This window comes from Heterocephalus glaber, unplaced genomic scaffold (assembly GCF_053883595.1).
Source record: "Heterocephalus glaber isolate CG9 unplaced genomic scaffold, H.glaber_assembly_v1.0 deba00001564, whole genome shotgun sequence".
Lineage (NCBI taxonomy): Eukaryota > Metazoa > Chordata > Mammalia > Rodentia > Bathyergidae > Heterocephalus > Heterocephalus glaber.
In genome coordinates, this window is record NW_028258351.1 from 13268160 (window position 1) to 13290437 (window position 22278).

The 22278-nt window shown below is 38.9% G+C and overlaps 1 protein-coding gene across 2 annotated transcripts in view; it reads right to left on the reverse strand.

Moving 5' to 3' along the window:
* Nucleotides 1–3943: 3943 nt before the first annotated feature.
* Ywhae (tyrosine 3-monooxygenase/tryptophan 5-monooxygenase activation protein epsilon) overlaps nucleotides 3944–22278 on the reverse strand; it is a 54924-nt gene continuing 36589 nt past the window's right edge. The window contains exons 2-7 of one of the 2 annotated variants that reach the window (XM_021238048.2): nucleotides 20663–20862; nucleotides 17443–17549; nucleotides 16401–16607; nucleotides 9441–9577; nucleotides 6890–6936; nucleotides 3944–4943 (exon numbers count right to left, since the gene is read on the reverse strand). In XM_021238048.2, coding sequence (XP_021093707.1) covers nucleotides 6929–6936; nucleotides 9441–9577; nucleotides 16401–16607; nucleotides 17443–17549; nucleotides 20663–20862 — 659 coding nt within the window. In that variant the 3' untranslated portion in view covers nucleotides 3944–4943; nucleotides 6890–6928. The remainder of the gene's footprint in view (nucleotides 4944–6889; nucleotides 6937–9440; nucleotides 9578–16400; nucleotides 16608–17442; nucleotides 17550–20662; nucleotides 20863–22278) is intronic. The other variant, XM_004857115.3, reaches the window with a different exon arrangement.

Here is a 22278-nt window from a genome sequence, read left to right on the forward strand (position 1 = left end):
GTAGTTCAGGATGGCCTTGAACTTAACACACAGCCCAGGATACCCTCAAACTGAGCAATCCTCCAACTGCAGCCTCCCAAGTGTTGGGATTAAAGGTATGTGCCACCACCCCTGGTCTCCTTTTAGTTGCTTTTAGACCTCTTTGGGTAATGAAATAGAAGCAAAACACTTTCCTTAAAAACGCTGGTGTGGGGCTGGGGATTTAGCTCAGGGGTGCCACGGCCTGCCTCACAAGTGCAAGGTCCAGAGCTCAATCCTCAGTACCAAAAAAAAAAAAAAAATGCTTGTGTGGTACTAGGCATAGTGGTGCATGCCTGTTAACTCCAGCATTCAGGAGGCTGAGATAGGATTCCCCCAAGTTTGAGGCCAGCCTAGGCTACACAGTGAGGTTTTTTGGGTTTTTTTTTTCATACTGGGGATCGAACTCAGGTCCTTGCGCTTGCAGAGCAGGCAGCGAAACCACTGAGCCAAATCCCCAGCACCCACAGTGAGTGAACTGAAGCTCAGCCTGAACTACAGATCAAGACACTATTCTCAAAAAAACCAAAAAAACACAAAGAAAAAAACTGGTTTGGAGCCATTCCTAATAGAGAAGGCCAGATGGTCAGACAAGCATTTCTCAAAACCATCTTGCCCTTGAGTATGAGGGCCCTTTACCTCATTCCTCATAGTTTGGTTTCTAGGTTTTTTAGTCTGGAAGGTGGAGATTTGGACCCTCTGATTCCCAATCCCTTTCTGGGCGAAAGGCTGTTTTTTGCTGTTATTTTACTGTTCCAAAAGCCCTGGTTTGGATTGGTGCAATATGACTAAGTGAGTGGCAGGGACATGGTTAAGGACTGAACCCATGAGCTACAGCCCATTTTTACAACAGAATCTCACTGAGTCACTTAGGCAGACTCAAACTCGTGATCCTCCTCTCAGGCTCATTAGGATTACAGGCATGTGCCAAGCTCCCCCCATTTGCATTAATGTCTTAGCAGATGTCTTACAGTTTTACTCCTGCAGAATACAACTCACTGATCAACCCACAGAACTACAGTGAACAGAGTAACTCTACTACTTTATGTAGTTAACTCCTTTCCACAGGCTTCATCCCTGCTGAAGAAATCTGGTGTATGGAGAAAATGTATCTGATAATTTATATTCTACTGGCAGACTCATCACAGAAAATATGCCATTCAGGAAACATCCATCTGTAAGATGAAAGTGATTCTTTAACACTTTTGGAGACAAGGTTTCACTATGTACTCGAGTCTGGCCTCCAACTCATAGTGATCCTCCTGCTTCAGACTCCTGAATGCTGCAATTGTAAGGCATGTGCCACCACACAGTTCTTAAACTCAACTATTTTAAATTGAAAGAACTGCTCCAAGTGTAAAAAAATTAATTTCCAAGTTAAAAAGATTTTTAAAAAAATATTCACAGAACTTAATCTACTAAGTCATTTTAGGCAGCAGCCATGTTAAGAACCTCAAATTTATTCATATTCTATTTCAATTCTGATGCACTAATATCATACACTTTTTCAGAAATGGGCCGGGGATTTAGCTCAGTGGTGCCACCACCTGCCTTACAAGCGCAAGGTCCCGAGTTCGATCCCTGGTACCAAAAAATAAAATGTCTCAACACACCGGGAATGGTGGTGCAAGCCTATAATCCCAACACTTGGGAGGCTGAGACAGGATCACCATGGGTTTGACGCCAGCCTGAACTACACAGTGAGACCCTGTCTCAAGAAACCAAAAATAGTAAAAAAATAAACTGATAAAGAACAAAAGTTGAATGACTTAATGGTTAAACATGGGCTCTTTAGTCATGGGAAAATTGAATTCTATGAAACTATTAGCCCTGTGGCTTTGGGGAAGTTCCTTTTCTCTTTACTGAGCTTCCCTATTTGCAAAATACAGGCAGCAACCAATCTAATTACTACTGAGCTGTGTGCTAGACTCCTGAAGTAGGGCAGTAATGAGCACGGTGCCTGGCACACAGCTGACAATCCATGTTAGCTAAGCATTAGTTCTATCAATGAAAGCCTAGTAGCTCAAAAGTGAGACGAACAAGATAGGGTTCCACACTCCCCATTCAGGTTGGAGTCGCCATTTCTAAAGGTGCTCGCAAAGGATCTCTTTAATACTCATTTTAGAATTCTATTGTTACAAAACATGGTTCTGCTTTTTAGTATGCTTACTCTTTGCAGTGCGAGCGCATCCAGAGAAGTAAATTTAGGATCTGGTTTATACGCTTTGAGTGCCATAAGTGGGGCAGCAAAGTCAGAAGTTTACACTTACTTCAATTTCCCCTTTCAATAAAAACTGAAAGTTCATTCTCATCTTCCTGTAAAAAAAACAGAATATAACCTTGGAGATTTACTTTCCTAGCCACCCATCTCAATAGAAGTATAAAATTTATTAGTACACATAACAATGGGGGGGAGGGGAGTTACCAGAAATCAGGACCTTGTGCTTGCCAGGCAGGCGCAGTGCTGCTGAGCTACATCCTCAGCCTATTACACATTAAAATTTTGAAAGCCTCTAAATTTAAAACTTCATTTTCATGCCTGGTGTGGTGGTGAACACCTCTAATCCCAGCACTTGGGAGGCTGAGGCAGGAGGATCACCTCAAATTCAAGGCCAGGGCCAGGGATTTACCTCAGTGGTTCCAGTGCCTGCCTCACAAGCGCAAGGTCCCGAATTTGATCCCAGGTACCAAAAAAACACAAAATCTTCAAGAGAATGTTATGAATTCAATTTCAGCCTTCAGTGCAACAGGTACCTGGTCACCTTACACAGGAAACAGAACAAATCAACCTGAAAACCACAGAGGCTGCTCCAAATGAACAGTAGAGAATGATTTATATACAACTGTCTCCAATTATCCGGTAGCAAAGCAATTCACAAAAACAATACTTTTAACTGCTAGCACAAACGTAAAATGAAAACTACTAGGGTATCATTCATCTGTTAATATCTCAAATCTTTGCTACTAAGATCTCAAGCCTAGATAGAGTATACCTATGCCAACATCTCGTTTTACAGTCAAATGTGAAGCATTTACTAACAGAAAAATGTGTACTTTCAGACACAGGAAATCTAGAAATTGTCTTACAGATATACATGCAAATACTTAGAAACCTTCAGAAGGGTATTTACTCCAACTCTTTTTGTAATAGCAAGGTTGGAAACAACTAGACTAAAAATAGTGAACAGGGGCCAGGGTTAGCTCAGTGGTTCCGACTGCTTCGCAAGCCCAAAGTCCAAAAAAAAAACCCCAAAAAAGTGAACAGAATTGGGCATGGTGGTACATATTTGTAATTATACCACTGGGAAGTTGAGGCAAGGGGACGGCAAGTTTGAGCCCAGGGCAAGCTGGCAAGACCCAGCCTCAAAAAATAAGAAAGGCTTGGAGAAAAAGCTTGGTGCAAAGGCTCAGGGTTCAATCCCCACTTACCTACCTCCCTCAACCCCAAAAAAGGGCAAAGCAAAGACCTGTACACACTGATGCGTAAACTCTATTATCTCTGGAAGAAACTAAGAGTTTTTCTGGGAAGGTAAAATACTGAGAATGGATTTAATTATTGATTGGTCTTGCCACTGATCTTTTCAGGAAAGGCCTATACCATTTTACCACAGCACAAGGTGGATTATGCTGACAGATTCAGCCTTAAGTGGCTGTACACCCCAAAATTCCATGATAGAAAATGATCCATAATTACACCTTGTGTTAAATACACACATCGTACTTTAATGATAACATAAATACTGTGTCGCTAACTGGGTTGGAAACAGGACATGTAATTAATTGACTTAGATTACTTAGTGTTCTTCACATCCAGATTACAGGCAGTTATTTTTTTCCAAAATATACATCTTTGGGAAACAGACACATTATTTATGGAAGAAAGAGGGGGGGATCTGTTTACATTCAGGCAAACATAATACTGTCAAAGTGTTTGGACTAGAGATTTTATTTTAGAAGTGTAAAGGATGAAGGCGCAGTATATTTGGCATTTTTAATTTAGGTTTGTTTTATTTAAGTTTAATGTTAATTCCATGCTGTGTTTCAGTAAGAACAATACAGATTCTGTATCTGTGGCTCCAGTCAGATATCCAGTAGTACAAATTAGCTTCAAGTTACACATACTGAACAAAAGAGGGTGAGCGAGCGAAAGGGGGGGAAGGCAGAGGGAGGGGAAGAAACAAAGAACTGAACACGCATGCAGGCTTTTCCATACCACCTTCAATGCTAACCTGCTTCAGAGGGAGAGTAAAGTAGGCAAGAATGAGCAGCCACGGATTGTTGAACTGTTACCAGCACCATGCTTTTCAGCAACATTTCAGCAGAGTTCGAAACACTTTCTATAGCAAAACCATTGGAACAAACTCCCCCCAAAATAACCTTTAACCACCTCAAGCTAATACCCAATTAAGTTTAAACATTGGTATAAAATGTAATTTAAACAATTAGAAAAGGGAAAAATGATACCACGTATGTCTCTACAGTGTGATCACTCTCTCTCTTAGATGCATCACCTAGAAGTCTAATGGCTTTCAAACGTAATTTCCATTTCTAATGGTGATCTTGCCATATCTGGCACGCAGACAATACAGTAATGCTGAAAAAGCTTCTATGCAGTCCTGTTAGTGTCTTAAAGAACCTAAAAGCTGGGACCAGTAAAATCCACAGAAATTCACTCTTGCCTTTAAGAACTTTTGAAAACTGTTTAAAAAAAACAAAACAAAACAAAAAAACCAACAGGGCAGGAACCTAAATTCTGAGACCAAATGTAAAAGTCAGATTTGGTGGTTCTCAGTGACAATGGGGAATCTCCAAGGGGTGGGATGGGGAGGAGTAGGGTGGTCAGAGATGGTTTCTCTTGTTGGCTTTTATGTCTCACTGATTTTCATCTTCCACATCCTGCAGCGCTTCTTTATTCTGCTCTTCACCTATAAGAAGACAAAAATTATTTTGTATTGACTAACTTAGGCTACAATAGTCATAAAGGTGTCATTCCCAGCATAAAGACTTCTTATATTTGCTACAGTTGTTAGACAGGCAAAGGACTTCTATTGTCCTTCACATTTGAGATGCCTAAACCAAGAAGGGCTGCTGATTGTGCTCCTGCAACTGTCAATAGTCAAAATGAAAGAGGTGGAGAGGACTCTGATGCACAAAATCAATGTTTTAATGCTTTCAAAAAGCTCTTGAGGGGCTGGGGATTTAGCTCAGTGGTTCCACCACCTGCCTCGCAAGCACAAGGTCACTATATTCTTAAAATGACTTTCAAGCTTTCACATGTACCTTGGGTCAAAATACTCTTTCTCAATAACCTCCCCTCTTCAAGAATCAGTATTTTGCTCAGTATTAGAAATGCTTCACTGAAGTGAACTGAGCAGTAAAATGCTCAAAGGACATTCTATCTATAGTGTTTTGGTATGGGGTGATTTGCTGTAAATGAACATTCAGTATTTTGTATCTTGGTCAGATACATCAAACTACAACCAGATTCCTCACTTCATTGTGAAACCTCATGCTGAAAGCAAACCAGGCCGCTGAGGTTATTAAAGAAGGGCATTTGGACCAGTTCACTCATGCTATTTTTCTTTTTTCCTTGAACATAACAGTTAGCCCAGGGAGAAAAACTGCACTAAGACATGCAACAGAAAGCCAGTCTGTTCACTGGAAGGTCATCTACCTAAGCATTAAACAGTCAGCCATAATAAAACATGCAGAGGCTTTTGATAAAATAATCATGCAGGTCAAAAAAATTACATTCTTTTGTACTTTAAACAAATCACATAATTTGTGTTTAGGGTTTTTTGGTGGTGTTTTGTTTTGTTTTTTTGAGACGGGGTCTCCCTATGTAGTTCAGGCTGGCCTTGAACTCACTATGTAGTTTAGGCTGGCTCAAACTCATGGTGATCCTCCTGCCTCAGCCTCCCAAGTGCTGGGATTATAGGTATGCATGATTCCTACATAGTTACTAGTCTGAATAAATGCAAGGTCCTGCGTTTGATCCCTGGTACCAAAAAAGCCCAAAAAACAAAAAAAACACCAAAAACCAATTAACCAGGAGGAGGGTATACAGCTCAGTAGTAGAGTGTGTGCATTCACAAGGTCCTGGCTTCAATCCCCAGTACCACATAAAAATATTAGGTACTATGTAAACCATTAAAAAAGTCTTTAAAATCAACTCAACAATCATAAAACAGTTGAAATGACAACCTACCCAACTCATAATGCTTGACAGATTATTTAACAAGGATGGATAAATAACTGTAAGACTGGCTGCCTACAAACATGAAGCATTTTCATTCAGAATAGCTTTTAAACAACCTATGATATAATAAATTTTAACACAGCATTAAGACAGTTTTTAAATCTCTTGAGATAAATGTTTAGCATTGATATGTAACTATGAAAAGTTACTTCAAGTACAAAGACTTTTGACTTGTAATATACAAAAGAGCGTGCAAAGACAAAAATAACCATTCATCAAGGAAAGAACTGACCCAATTGTTCCCCAGAGAACAATAATGTATTCAAACTTAGGAAACAAGATAGTCTCATTCTCATTTTTAACAGGAATACACTGCCAAAACACAGTTAACATAAAACACTAAAACTCACTCTAACTCATCCATAAGCAACCATTATTTGCCAAAAGTTCCAAGTAACTTTGGCATAAAATCACATAACTCACTTCATCATGTAAGTCATATCCAACCAGACATAGGCAGGGGTAGCAGGCCATAATAGATGTCTTAGAAGGTTTAGCACCTTGGAATGTAGAACAGGCAGTTTTATAAGCAACAAGATGGTAATAATGCAGGCATGATTAGTGAAGAATCGAACTAAAAGCAAAATTCATTGTGCCATGATAATGACTTACAAAGTAGAGTTTTTAGGAAAGGAAGAGTTGGATTTTCCTTTAGGAATCTATATTGCAAGGAGAAAGGGAGGGAGAACAATCATATGAAAGCAACATTACAAGAAAAGTAAACCAAGAGAGCAGGACAAAGGAAAACATCAATGATACAGAGTCATTAGATTTTAGTTTATACTTTGTATAGACCTCACTGAGAAAATCTGCCCAGGGCCGGGGATTTAGTTCAGTGGTGCTGCTGCCTGCCTCAAAAGCTCAAGGTTCTGAATTCGATCCCCTGTACCGCAAAAAGAAAGAAAGAAGGGGGCGGGGAGAAAATCTGCCCAATCCTTTCTTTTACTGCTAATAAAATATGATAATATCCTCTTCAAAGTTATACAGAAAGGAGAAAAAGGATTCCCCTAACAGGCATTTCTTTGCCCACTGTTTGTAGTAGAGGGACTGGCAGAGAGAACACACATTTCCTTTCTCTGGAAATGTGTGAAACAGTCCTCCATGGTTGAAGAAAAGGACAGAAATCAGGGAAAAGCAGTGATCCCTTTAAATAACTATGTTTCAACTTTGACAGATATTAATATATTACAGGCCAGGGATTTAGCTCAGTGGTTCTGCCGCCTGCCTCCCAAGTGCAGGTCCCAAGTTTGATCTCCGGTTCCAAAAAAAAAAGGAAGGATAACTGATATTAATATATTCTAAGACATATGTGCCTAAAAATATATTTTTCTTTAGAAATCCTCAATTCAAAATATTTTATAACACTTTTTCACAGCCAATAATAAAAAAGGAGAAAACTATCAATTAATCAACTCATGGTTATCAGTGCCTAGAGCACACCATTAGAAAATATAAAAATTTCATTAATTTTTAAGTTAGCAACTTAAGTTATCTAATTATTTAAAAAGGCATTCATTATACATACAACCTTTGTTATCTGCACCCTTAAATACAGTATTTATCTACAGAGATGGAAAGGGGTGTAGTTCACTTAGCACCAAGCAGTACTACCTAACAAGTCTAGCTACATGCCTATCTCAAAAGCGCAGAGAATGGGCCGGGGATTTAGCTCAGTGCTTCCGCCACCTGCTTCGCAAGCACAAGGACCAGAGCTCGATCCCCAGCACCAAAAAATACAAAAACCCCAGAGAAATGCAGTACTGGTCTCCTCTGAGCTTTGGGGTGACTATGCACAGTCTGCCGCAAATGTCTGGCCATTCTTGATAGTTACTGTTAAAATACAACAGGATTTTAAGCTAGAAGGAACCTAAGTCATTAGTTCAGAGATGGTAAATTGGTTTTAGGCTTCATAGTTGTCTAAAGCACTGCATAACAAAGTATTGTGGCTCCACCTGACTTTATTGGAAAAGTGTGTGAGTAGGTCACAATGTCACATCTCTTGTGCCAATCTTGATCCTGTCAAATGCATAAACACTTCATAGCCTTGCAAGCACAAGGACCTGAGTTCAATCCCCGGTACCCAAAAAAATAAAAAAACAAAACACTTCATGAAGATTTAGAAGTTGAGCCACCTAATTCTCACGCCAGCACCATAACCTAAAATGAATCAGAATTCTAAAATGAATCCTCAGTCTTTCCTGAGGCAAGAATGTGACAACACACTTTCAGTCACCTTTTACAAGGGTATAACGTTTCCAAAGACAGCACAGCATGTTGGTCTGACCAACAGAGAATGTGGCGGGTCTCAAGCCATGTCACATATATCACAGTCTGGGTAACACTCTTAAGGAACTGCAATTAAAACTGACAAAATTCTTGCTTCTAAATTCCACCACCACACCAACTAAAGAACTGTCTCATAATGATCACAGTGCACTAGTCTGTCCTCTTCTCTGCATCCTTCAATGACCTACTCCAGGTAAAAATGATTTTTGGGAGCTATGGGTGAAGCTCAGGAGTAGAGGATGTGCTAAGCAAGCACAAGACCTGGGTTCAACCCCTAGAACCAAAAAGGAGGAGGGGGAGGGATTCTTTGAAATAGAATAAAACAAATGTGACACATCTGAGTACACCTGTTTAACAAATCAGATTCTATAAAGTAATCTAGCAACTGCTTACAACTGAAAATCTACTAGAAGTAAAAGGAGGCTGCATTAGACCTCCTAATAAGGATCTAGGGAGAGGATTACAGAACCCAACAGGGAAATGAATTTCTTTTTATACAGAAGATTTCTGCACAGGGAAGATACTTCATAAATATTTATCAATACCACCTAATTTTAAATAAAATTGACCTTAACTCCAAATTGAAGCTGAAGATCAAATAAATTGCCCTCCCTTCTTGTCCTCAACCTTCAAATTACAGTGTGAAAAAAGTAAACTACGTTTAATAAAACATTAAAGACAAAAGTTTTAAATCTTAACATATAGAGCTGGGGATTTAGCTCAGTGGTTCTGGCGCTTGCCTTGCCTATAAACCTGATAGTTTATAGTATACAGGCTGTTGGTGAAAATTATACTTTAAAATAAGACTAAGAAATTTCTAAAAAATAAAATTATTCAGTAACAGAAAGACATTCATTTAAGTTTAAAGTCTGCTTACCGTCACCCTGCATGTCTGAAGTCCATAGTGTCAGATTATCACGTAACAATTGCATGATAAGTGTAGAGTCCTTATAGCTTTCTTCACTCAGCGTATCCAGTTCTGCAATTGCATCATCAAAAGCTGCTTTTGCCAACCTAAAAGCCGAAACATTTTACAAAAATGAATTGAACGAGTCTAAGACTAGCAATCTATGCCAGTGTACAATTTTAATTCTAATGGAAAAAGATATAACGATGAAAAATAACTTGGAATAAAAACACTTAAACCAGGGGCAAGGGATTGAGCTCAGTGGTTCTGCCGCCTGCCTTGCAAGCCCAAGGTCCCGAGCTTGATACCCGGTACCAAAAAAAAAAAAAAAAAAACCAACACTTAAACCAGGTGTGAAGGTACACACCTATGATCCCAGCACTTGGGAGGCTGAGGCAAGAGGATCGCTTGAGTTTGAGGCCAGCATGGGCTACGTGGGACCTTATCTCAAAATACCAAATTTTCCTTCAGCTTTTTTGAGACAGGATCACTGTGTGGTTCAGGCTGGTCTTGAACTATGTAGTCCAGCTGGCCTCAAACTCATGGCAATCCTCCTGCCTCAGCTTCCTGAGTGCTAAAATTATAGGTGTGTGCTACCACACTCGGCTACACTTCAGATTTAAGCCAAGGCAATGGAAGTGACTTAAACTGGAGCTATGTGTGGGATAACTAGACTGGAGAACAACAGTGAAATATTAAATCTATACTATTGGCTAAACATCTACAAGAACCTTTGGTTACAATCTGTTTAGACTCAACTTGCCATTTAGATGAATCAACACTGCTTTGCAGTCAAGTGAATCCACCTTATATCAAGGAAATCTCTCTGCATGAAATATCCAATTCCTACATAAGAATATGGAAAGGTCAGGGATGTAACAAGTGGCTCAGTGGTAGAACGCTTTGTCTAGCATCCATGAGGTCATAGGTTTGATCACCAGCACTAATAAACAAAATATACAAAATATCTTACATTCCATAATCGAAAATACTTTACAGCTGAGGATGTAACAAGCTATTCCTGCAATATATCCAAAGAACACTGCTCAACAAAATAAGCTATAAACACAACAAAAAGGTCAGAAAAAAAAAAACCCTCACACAGATAAGGTCAGCTGGTTTTCTAAAAGGGTCCCAAAACTGTTTAATGACAAAAGGTAATCTTTAACAAATGTTGGGGAAACTGGATATCCACATGCATTACATGAATGAAGATGGAACCTTACATCAGAAAAAAAAAAATTGCAAGGGAAGGGCAGCCCAGCCATGTGCACACACACATACACACATAAAAGATCATGTCACGTGTGGTGACATACACCTATAACCTCAGGTACTGGGGAGGCTGAAACAGGATTCCAAAGTTGAGGTCAGAAACAAAAGGAGGAGGAGGTAGAGATGTGGCAGAGTGGTAAAGTGTTTGCCTAGCATGCACAAATCCCTAGATTCAATCTTAGTAGTGTCCCCCAAAAGAACAAAAGATGATCAAAGACCTAAAAAAGAACTTAAGGGATAAATCTATGAAATGCTGAGAAAAAAGCGTAAGGGAAAAACATTCATGACACTGCGTTTGACAATGACTTCTTACAGGACACTCAAAGAACAGGAAATAAAAAGAAAAAAAAAAGATAAACCAGATGTGGTGATGCACGCCTGTAACCCCAGCACTCCGAGGCTAAGGTAGGAGGATCTCTAATTCCAAGAGTTCAAGGCCAGCCTGAACTCCATAGTGAAACCCTGTCTCAAAAAACAAAACAACAAAAAAAGATAAACTGAGCTTATAGTATTAAAACTTTTTTGCATCTTAACAGTATCAAGAAAGCAAAATGAGGGCCAGGGATTTAGCTCAGTGGTTCCGGCACCTGCCTCGCAAGCACAAGATTCTGAGTTCGATTCCCAGTACCAAAAAAGAAAGAAAGGAAACTGAGGGCCACGGATTTAGCTCAGTGGTGCTGTTGCCTGTCGCAAAAGCACAATGTCCTGTTTGATCCCTGGTACCCCAACCCCCAAAAAAGAAAGCAAAATGACAACCTACCGGATGGAGGAAAATATTTGCAAACCATTTACCAATAAAAAGATTAACATCCAGGGCTGGGGATTTAGCTCAGTGGTTTTGCCACCTGCTGTGCAAGCGCAAGGACCTGAGTTCGATCCCAGGTAGCAAAAAAAAAAACCAAAAAACAACAACAACAAAAAAAGATTAACATCCAGAATATATAAAGAACTCTTAAATCTCATCAGAAAAAAAAATTTTAAATGGTCAAAGTGCTTAGACATTTCTTCAAAAAAGACATGGGCAGGGCCGGGGATTTAGCTCAATGGTTCCGCCGCCTGCCCTGAAATCGCAAGGTCCCGAGTTCGATCCCCAGTACCAAAAAAAACCCAAAAAACAAAAAAAAGACACGGGAATGACCAATGAACAAATGAAAACATGCTCAATATTACTGACTGGGGAAATGCAAATGAAAGCCACAATGAGACATGAGTGGAGGAAATAGAACTCATATGTATTGCTGTTGGGAATGTACAAATGGCACAGCACCTGCAGAAACTACTTCATTGTACATGCTTCTAATCCCAGCACTGTGGGAGGCTGAGGCAGGAGGATAGCAAGTTCAACCCCAGCTTGGTTCAATCCTAAAAGGGGAGGGATGATTTAAAATTTTAAAAAGTCAAAACACAGAATTACCCAGCAAGTTTCCTAGGTAAGGCTGTAAACTAGGACTCAAAGACTTTGTGTGCCAATGCTTGTAGCACCAATAATCAGGAAGCCAAAAGGTAGAAACAAACACAACTATCCATCAAAAAAATAAAACATGATAAATACATAAAATGGATGATATTCATAAAAAGGATGTGAAGTTCTGATGCATGGATGAATCAGGAAGGTGCTAAAAGAAATAAGGTATTTTGTTATCAATCTACTTAGATACCTAGACTAGGCAAATTCAGAGAATGTAAAACGAAGTTTACTAGGGACTGGAGTGGGGGGAGTGGGGAGTTTACTGCTCAATAGTTAAGTTTTTCATGGGGTGATGAAAATGTTTTGAAACAAACAGTGGTAATGATTATACAAAACTGTGAATATACAGTACTTAATGTCTTGAATAGTACTATACTTTTTTTTTTCTTTTGGAGACAGGATCTCACTATGTAGTTAAGGCTGTCCTTGAACTCACTATGTAGCCCAGGCTGGCTTTGAAGCGATCCTCCTACCTCAGCCTCCCAAATCCTAGGATTATAGGAATGCACCAACACACCCAGCAATACAGTACTCTTAAAAAATGGTTATGGGACTGGAGGAAAGATAGCCTCTTTAATAAATGGTGCTGGAGGGCCGGGTAATTAGCTCAGTGGTTAGTTACACTGCCTGCCTCACAACCGCAAAGTCCTAAGTTCAATCCCTGGTACCCCCCCCCCCGGCAAAAAAAAATGGTGCTGGAAAAATCAGGTTTCAACTTGCCAAAGATTAAAACTAGACCTGTATCTCTCACCATGCACTAAAGTAAAATCAAAATGGATTAAAGATCTAAATATTAAAACTGAAACTTGAGGGGCTGGGGATTTAGCTCAGTGGTTTCGCACCTGCTGCGTAAGTCCAAGGACCCGAGTTCAATAGCAGGTACCAAAAAAAAAAAAAAACAGAAACACAAAACCAGCTGGAAGAGAGATTAGGTAGAACTCTTGAAGCCACTGGTGTAGGAAAAGATTTTATGAACAAAACACCTCAGTTGCCCATGAACTAGCACAAACAATCAAGAAGTGGGATCTCTTCTTACTAAAAAGCTTCTGCACAGCAAGAGAAACCACCAGCAGTGTGAAGAGACAAAGGGGAAAAAAGTTTTACCAGCTGTCCCTCAGACAAAGGTCTACTATCTAGAATCTATAAAGAACTTAAAAAAATCAGACCTCCCAAATTTAAAGACCCAGTCCAAAAATGGGCATCTGAAATGAACAGACATTTCTCAAAGAAGTAGAAATAGCAAATAAACATATGAAAAAATATTCAACATCACTGGTCATTCGAGAGATGTAAATAAAAACAACGCTGAGATTCTATCTCACCCCAGAAAGAATGGCTGCTATCACGAAATCAGCCAATAACAAATGCTGGTGGAGCTGAGGGGAAAGAGGAACCCTGCTCCACTGCTGGTGGGAGTGTAGACTGGTGCAACCACTGTGGAAATCAGTATGGAGATACCTCAAAGAACTAGGACTGGGTTCCATTTGACCCAGCTTTTCCTCTCTATCTTCCCCAAAGAATTAAAAGAATCATACCACAGGCCAGGGATTTAGCTCAGTGGTTTCGCCACCTGCTATGGAAGCACAAGGACCTGAGTTCAATCCCTGGCACCAAAAAAAAGAATCATACCACAGTGATGTATGTGCACTCATGTTCATAGCAGCATAATTTGTAATAGTTAAAACTTGGAAACAACCCAACTGCCCATCAACTGGAGACTGGACAAAGAAAATGTGGTTTTTTAATAAAATGGAATATTACTCAGCCATAAAGAACAAGAAACTAAAGACATTTATAGCTAAATGGATGCACATTGAGGTGGTACTCTTTAGTGTAATACATAGGACACACATGTAAATACCAAAGTTTCTCTAGTGTGGGAAAGTGAATGTGTAAATAAGGACTAAAAGGCACAATAGATCATGTGAAATAGGAAGAAAAGGTGCAAAGGGGAAGGGGAAGTGGGAGGGGTAGGGGAAAAGAAAGAAGGGAATGAAATTAATGAGAAAAAAATGGAAACAAAGTCTTTGTAGATAGGGAGGGGTGAAGGGTTTGAAGGGAGGGCAGGGGAATGGGGGAAAAATAAGAACCAATATGGGTCATGTAAATGTACAAATTTCCAATGATGAATGTCATTATATTGTATAGCTTAAACGTACCAATAAAATTAATTTTAAAAAAAACGGTTACAGGGCCAGAGATTTAGCTCAGTGCTTCCACTGCCTGCCTCACAAGCACAAGGTCTTCAGTTTGAGCCCCGGTAACAACAACAATAAAAAAAAAATGGTTACAGTAAAGCCAGGTGCTTGTAGTACAGGGCTGTAATCCCATACTCAGGAGACTAGGGCATAGAAATAGTTCAAGTCCTGCCTTAGTAAGTAAGACCCTGTCTCAAAACATGAAAAAAGGGGGCCGGGGATTTTAGCTCATTGTTTTTGCTGCCTGCTGCACGAGTGCAAGGACCCAAGTTCGATCCCTGGTACCAAAAAGAAAAAAAGAAAAAAGGAAAAAAGAAAAAAAATACAAAATGAAAAAAGGGATAGGGATATAGCTCAATGAAAAGGCTCCATCTACAGCACGCCTGCCTCAAAAGTGCAAGGTCCTTCGTTCGATCCCTGGTCCCAGAAAAAAAAAGAGGCTCCAATTAAGAAAAAAAGGATTATAATGATAAAATTCATATGATGTTTACTTTTCATTTTTTTCACAAAACATTTATGGGTACATAATGATAACATTCATCACAGGGAACTCATACCTGTACATAATATATCTTGCTTCTTCTTTCCCATTCCTGCCTCTTCCCCTCCTTATTTACAAAAGCCGTGTTTCCATTTTTTTCCTCCCCCTACCCTGTTCTCCTTCTCATTTGAACATTTTCCTCCCATTTCCCAATGTCTATTATACATTTTGGTCCTTATTTCCACTTTTGATTTCTCACACCAGAGAAACAATGCTGTATTTTAAACTTGAGTCTGATTTATTTCACTTAAGAGTATGGTCTCAAGGGGTATCCATTTAGCTGGAAATGTCTCAAGCTTATCCTTCTTCATGGCAGAGTAGTACTCCATTGTATATAAAAACATTCACTCCGGGTTTTTTGTTTTGTTTTGGTTTTATGAGACAGGGTCTTGCTATATAGTTCAGGCTGGCCTAAAACTATGTAGCCCAAGCGGGCTACACTCATGGCAGTCCTCCTGCCTCTCCTTCCCGTGGGCTAGGATTATACACATGCGCCACCACATTGATTTGGGTTTTTTGAGACAGGGGTCTTGCTATGTACTCCAGGCTGGCCTCAAACTTACAGCAAACCTCCTGCTTTAGCCTTACGAGTGCTAGGATTACAGGCATATACCACCATGCCCAGCTTTACCATAATTTTAAAAGATACTCCTTTAACTTAGATAGGAGGCGGGAGGAGAGGACGTAAATAAATACACAGCTGGAGTGCAACTCAATGGTAGAGCACTTTGTCTTAGCAGACAAGGGCTCTGCTTCAGTCTCTAGCACATCAAAACAAAAAAAAGCAAAAACACAAAAAAATGGAGACTACAAAATGACATTCACCGGGAGGATAGCTTGTTAAAAGTATGTCTACGCAGGGCATGGTTGCGCATGCCTGTAATTACAGCTTCTCAGGAGGCTGAGGCACGAAGATGGCAAGTTCAAGGCCAGGCTAGGCAACTTAGCAAAATCCTGTCTCAATAGAAACAGGGTTGAGGACGTGCTTTGCCTGAATCCAATCCCCATTAGCAAGAGAAGACCACCTCCCACCTCCCAAAAAAAGCATGCCCTTAAAGACTGAAAGCTAATACACAAAAATTGAAATGATTTATTATAATTTTTCTCATTCCTCTCCCCTACACGTTACAATACATTACAGTCTATCTTAACTTCTATGCTAGTGGGTGGCAACATGTCTGCCTTCAAATTATCCAAAGCAGTTTCAGTAAGAGCAAAACCATTCTTTTTTTTTTTTGGTTCCGGGGTTCAAACTCGGGACCTTGTGCTTGCGAGGCAGGCACCAGAACCACTGAGCTAAATCCCCAGCCCAGCAAAACAATTCTTATGTGACCGAGCCTACAAGGGTAATAATCCCAATGGATAAGACAGAAAAATGAGTAGCTATCTATTCCTCTGGAACCCTTTTCACTTCACACTGAGAGCTTTTGTTGTTCTCTATGACTTACCTGCAGGCACGGTCAGGGGAATTAAGAATTTCATAGTAGAATACAGAAAAGTTGAGAGCAAGACCTAAGCGGATGGGATGCGTTGGTGGAAGTTCTGTCATTGCAATATCACTAGCAGCTTTATAAGCCACCAGGCTGTTCTCTGCAGCCTCCTTTCTGTCATTTCCTGTGGCAAATTCAGCCAGATACCTGTGGTAGTCCCCTTTCCTACAAAAAACCAAAAACAAATAAAGCCATAATTAGAAATAATTTTAAAAGGAAAATAAACTGCTAACAAATTTTTTGTGCAAGTGATTGATATATTTAACAATTAATATAGACCTTAATAGTTTTTAAAAACTCAGGAATAATTGGCTGGTCTACTTAGCTTTCTTCCTTTAGAGGTTTCATATCATCAAATATCAGCACACTCAGAGAATTAACTGAGCAGCAAAGAGTCACCTGACAGACTAGAATTAAATAAGAAAAGGTATTCTAAAGAACAGGATAATTTATTAATAAGAAAATTTTTAAAATTTTCTTTTTGCAGCACTAAGGATTGAACCCAGGGTCTCAAGTATGTTTCACATGCATTCTATCACTGAGCTACATCTCCAACCCTCAAAATAAAATTTCTATATAAAAAGATTACACTGTGAAATGTATAGGTGTGGCTTGGAGTGAAGAACCCACAAAAGCAAAAGAAAGTACATAAATAAGAGCTAATATAGTACATTTTTACTACAGTCTGGCCACCTTCAATGCAAGAATATTAATTCATTACCCGTGAATTTCCAAGTGAATATTAAATCTTTTTCACGTTTAAGACTCACTCACTCCATGTAACTAATCTTCCAACATTAAACTATTCTTTTTTTTTTTTCTTTTTTCTTTTGGTACCAGGAATCAAACTCTCAGACTTGCCAGTTAGAGGCTATGCTGCTGAGCTACATTCCCAGCCCTCAACTATTAAATAAAAGATGAGAACCTACACATTAAAAAGTCATGATTTTAAGAAGGCCAACTTTTCATCTTATATTTTACCTCCTGCTATAGAACCTACATTTTATAATAGAAAACCTTGGACTCGCCAGTGTTAGCTGCCGGAATGAGGTGTTTGTCCAGTACATCCAGAATGTCACAACAGATTAACTTTAGCTCAGTCTCAACCTGGAGGGGAAAAATTACAGACTGTTTAAATCTAGAAATTCTATACAAAGTATTACACATTCTACCTACCTTTGGTTTTGAGGAACAGACCTTCAAGTATTAAAAAAGAACATAACATCTCTCTCCAAAACTACTTTTTCTTTTTTTGACAAAAAAGCAGAAAAAAGGCTGTCTCCAGATTATGCAAAGTGTACTTTTACACTCTGCATGCTACTGGGGCTAGGGGTTTAAAACATATATACATATACAGCACAAGCAACTTAAAAGTTCAGTTACAGAATCACTAATAAGTAACACTAAAACACTGTCTTACTAAATGCTAGGTATTTAAATGAATTAACTTCTTCATTAAATACAAGCACCAACTATACTTACATAGGAAAACAAAGGTTAATATACAGTACTTGCCCAAAGTCTACCAACTTAAAAACCAGGAGGGTGGAGTGGGCTGGGGGTAGAGCTTCACATGTCATGTCATGGGTTCAAGCCCCAGCACCACAAAAATAGGAAGAACTAGAGTGTGAACCAAGGCAGGCTGCAAGGAAGAGAATGAAAATTCAAACCCAGGCAGTTAGTCTCCAGTACTCACATACCTAACTATGTTCCAACAACCAATCACTTCGGTGGTAGAGATCCACAATTAGTTATGGCACCAAAAATCTGCAGACCTAAGTAAATATAGTACTAGCACTGTAAAGAATTCTCCCCTTTCTCTTCTCCTATAATCTTGTCCTTATCCTACGTAAAACTAGCTTTCTTCTGAATAAATTATCCCACAGGGAACTTTTCAAGTAGATATGACCCTGAATTCTTCTAGATCTTTATCTCTTTCATATGACTGTTTTCATTATTCCAAAGCCCTCTTCCTCAAAACCTCATACTCAATTTTCTATCATCATTTGATCTCCAGAGCCTTTCCCACATTCACTGAGTATCTATGATCTACTTCTAACATTTCACCAAGGTATTACACCAGGCACCTTTCATTCAAAACAGCTCTTTAATCTCTAATCCATAACCATTTGTCAGTAAGCCTAAGTGTGCTGCTCTATCCTAAAAGTCTAAAATTTCAACAATCCACTCTTGGCCTCTTAACTTCCTATACTCTTCCCCACCCTATACCAGCCCCACAACACAGACTGGACTCAGGGAGTACTGAGCTACATCCTCAGCCCTTTTTATTTATTTGTTTGCATTCTGATATAAAACTGTACCAAGTTGATCAGGCTGGCCTCAAACTTGCACTCCTATGTCTGCTTCCAAAGTACCCGAGACTAAACACAGGGATGTGCCGCCACACCACTTTGGAACTCATGAAGATCTCCAGACTTGATTTCTTCTCCAATTTATCAGTTGCTCTCCTTAACCCATATTCTTTATGCCAACACTGTTTGAGGGTAATGGTATCGTCATTCCCAACTTACCACCTCCTAATATGACCCTGGGTATGTTAATTAACTATCTAGAATCTGTTTTTCCATCTATAAGTTCCACTAATACCTGTTTTTCCAGGGCCATTTATCTTTTTTTTTCATATTTGGTAGCTCTAAAGCAGTGGGGGTGTACCTATGGTACACGTGCCACGGCTAGCTGTTACCACTGAAAGCTCTAAAAAGCTTTCACCATTACTGCTCTAGGGATTGAACCCAGGACCTTGAGTATGCCAGGCAAGAACTCTACCACTGAATACCACCACCAGGATTCTCTTTTTTGAATGTATATACATGTACATAATATGTGACTCAACTTCAAACATTATTCAAATATAAGTATCCAAAGTCCTCTGATATTTTATATTCCATTTAAAAAATGAGTTAACTGCATTTATTTCATCTTTGCACCCATAATATCTACCAAATTCTATTACACACAACAGATGTTAACAAATATTCATTAAATTGGCCAAAATGTTAACTTCAAGTAATCAATGAAATGTTTTATGGTTGCCACAATAAAAGCAACAATTAAACTTGTTCTCTAGCTGTGCTGTGATCAAACCTAAACACCAGGACTGGGAGTGTGACTCAGTGGCGGAATGCTTGCCTACCATGTGCAAGGCCCTAGGTTCAATCACCTGCAATATCTTCAAAAGTAAATTTAAAAATACTATTACCAAAAAAACTCCAAAAACCATTGCCCTCTGCAGCTTCTAGTCAAAAAGTTATTCACATCTTGTTCTGAAACATTCTGCAGCCTATAACTTCTAATACAGGTGAGTAAAAAGATGAAAATTCACTAAAGTGTAAAATGTATGTGTGTGTGTGTGTATATATATGTTTTTTTGTTTTTTTTTTTTAACTAGGCTGTGACCTAAAATATCTAAAGCCAAATTACTTCTAGCTGTAGGCCTGAGACCTAAGCCAGACACTCAAAACAAGTCTTCTTTACCTTTGGAGAATTTTTTTTTAACTATAAACATAAAAGGCAAAAACTAGGACATATTCCGGTAATAACACTCCCCCATCACTTCTTTCAATCCTAAGAACCGTAACACGGACACTACTATGGCTTGAATAAATGTCCCCTAAAAGTCTCTTGTTTTTGCTCCCTGGCTGCTGATGTAAGAGGTCTTGTTTTGTTAGGCTCTCCCCTCCACTGCCATCCAACCCACACTAAGGTCAGGGTCTATCTGACCATGGGCTAGAGCCTCTCAAACTGTCAGCCAAAGTAAACTTTTTAAGTTAACTGCCATACGTATTTTGTCAGAATAACAGAAAGCTGACTAAACAGATACAATGGTACTTTGGTTCACTTAAAACTTAATCTGGTTTATGATTTTGGGAAAGACGGCCTTTTGAGGAAGTTGGCCATGGTTCTGTTTGTCACCTGATGTGGAGTTTGTGAACAGAAGAAAATTTTGTCCAACATTTTTTTTGTACCAGGGATCGAACTTGGGTCCTTGGACTTTCGAGGCAGGCAGTGGAAACAGTGAGCTAAATCCCTGGCCCTGTCCAACATTTTTGAGAACTGAATTGTTTGTGAAGAGACGCATTTGAGGCAAGGTATTACTGTATAACAGACTTTCAACATAAAGATGAATGGCACTAACTAATCTTTTGTTAACAAGTATATTTAAGAAATAATCATTTCCCTTTAAAATACAATAATCTCACCATTTGCCGATATTCTCGAATCATTTTTAGTTTGTCTTCTCCTCCCTTGTTTTCTTCTTTCTGTTCAATGCTGCTGATTATTCTCCAGGAGGCTCTTCTAGCTCCAATCACATTTTTATATGCAACAGATAGGAGGTTTCTTTCTTCAACTGTCAGCTCCACATCCATTCCTGCTACTTTCTTCATTGATTCAACCATTTCTAAATGGGAAAAAGCAAAATCAGACTGTACAAAATTAAGAAGTTTTGTCAACATATCCCTTTCATAGCTATTTTTCTCCCTAGCCAAGCTAACAGAAAATGAGATATAATTTTTAACAGAAATAGAGGCTAGAGGTGTAACTCAGTAGTAGAGCACATGGGCCTGAATTTAATCCCTAGCCTCACTCCCCAAAAGAATTTTAACCAAAATAACTTCACAATGATAAAAACACAAGGCAAAAGCATGTTAAAGAAATAAAATTGAGTCAACAGGAGAAAACAAAATATAAGTTATATAGAATCAAGTATAATTTACATTATGGTTTGAAATAGTGATGGCCTTTTAGAGTGATAAACAGTGAAACAGTGATGAACCTTTTAGAGCTTTCAATGGTACAAACAGGCCCCAGTGGCACATATGCCATAGGTGCCCCACCACTGGTCTAGATCATCTCTTTCAGAATAAGAGCACCAGGAATACACAACCATCCATTTTCCATTCAAAGTAATTGAGCTGGCAGTTTGAGAAAAAGCTTAAAAACTGACATGTGCAGACCTACAAATAAATATCAAATAAATCATATTTTTCCAAAAACCAAAGTCATAGGTGGAAAAAGGATTCATTCATACAACAAAAATATAATGAGCACAGTCAACCACAAGCAAAAACTAAAGGTTTCTTTCTATCCCTCTCTCTTTCAAAAGTCTTGATCCACTAATGAATTCATTCATTGGTTAAACTTTTGATAGTTCCTATTTGTTGCCACTAGGTGGCAAACAAAGAAAGCAGCCAGGAAAATCTTTGGGACATTGGAACACAGCAAGGAACATAAATCCAACAGGATGTGAAAGCAAAGAACCAGAAACAACTCAAACACTGACTAAATGTATTAACATAAACTATGTTTTAAGAAATCACTTAATAGGGCCGTGCTGACCTGGTAACGCAAGGTTATATGCAACCCCAGAAAAATCTGTCCAAAATCACCCCCTCAGAATTCCAGAAAATTAACAGAAGTATTAAGAACCTGAAAATCTCTTTAGAAAAGGAATTACAGAATTTCTTTAATAAATATCATATGAATCAACAACCACTGCTAGGTATTACTCATGATAAATGAAATATTATCTGCACAAGAACTTTTACACAAATATTCACAGCTATTTTATAACAAAATGTACAAATAAGATGCCCATAAAGAGGGAAAATGAAGAGAAACTGTAGTATACATAATACTATAAAAATAAAAGGGAATTACTGATAAACATGGTCAAATCTCAAAAATACACTAGGTGCCAGACAAACAAGAGTACATGATTACATTTATATCAAGTTACAGAAAATTCAAAACCAGCATAAGAGACTAGCACAAAATCATCCAACTGTGGTAACACAACCACATTCCTTACTCACTG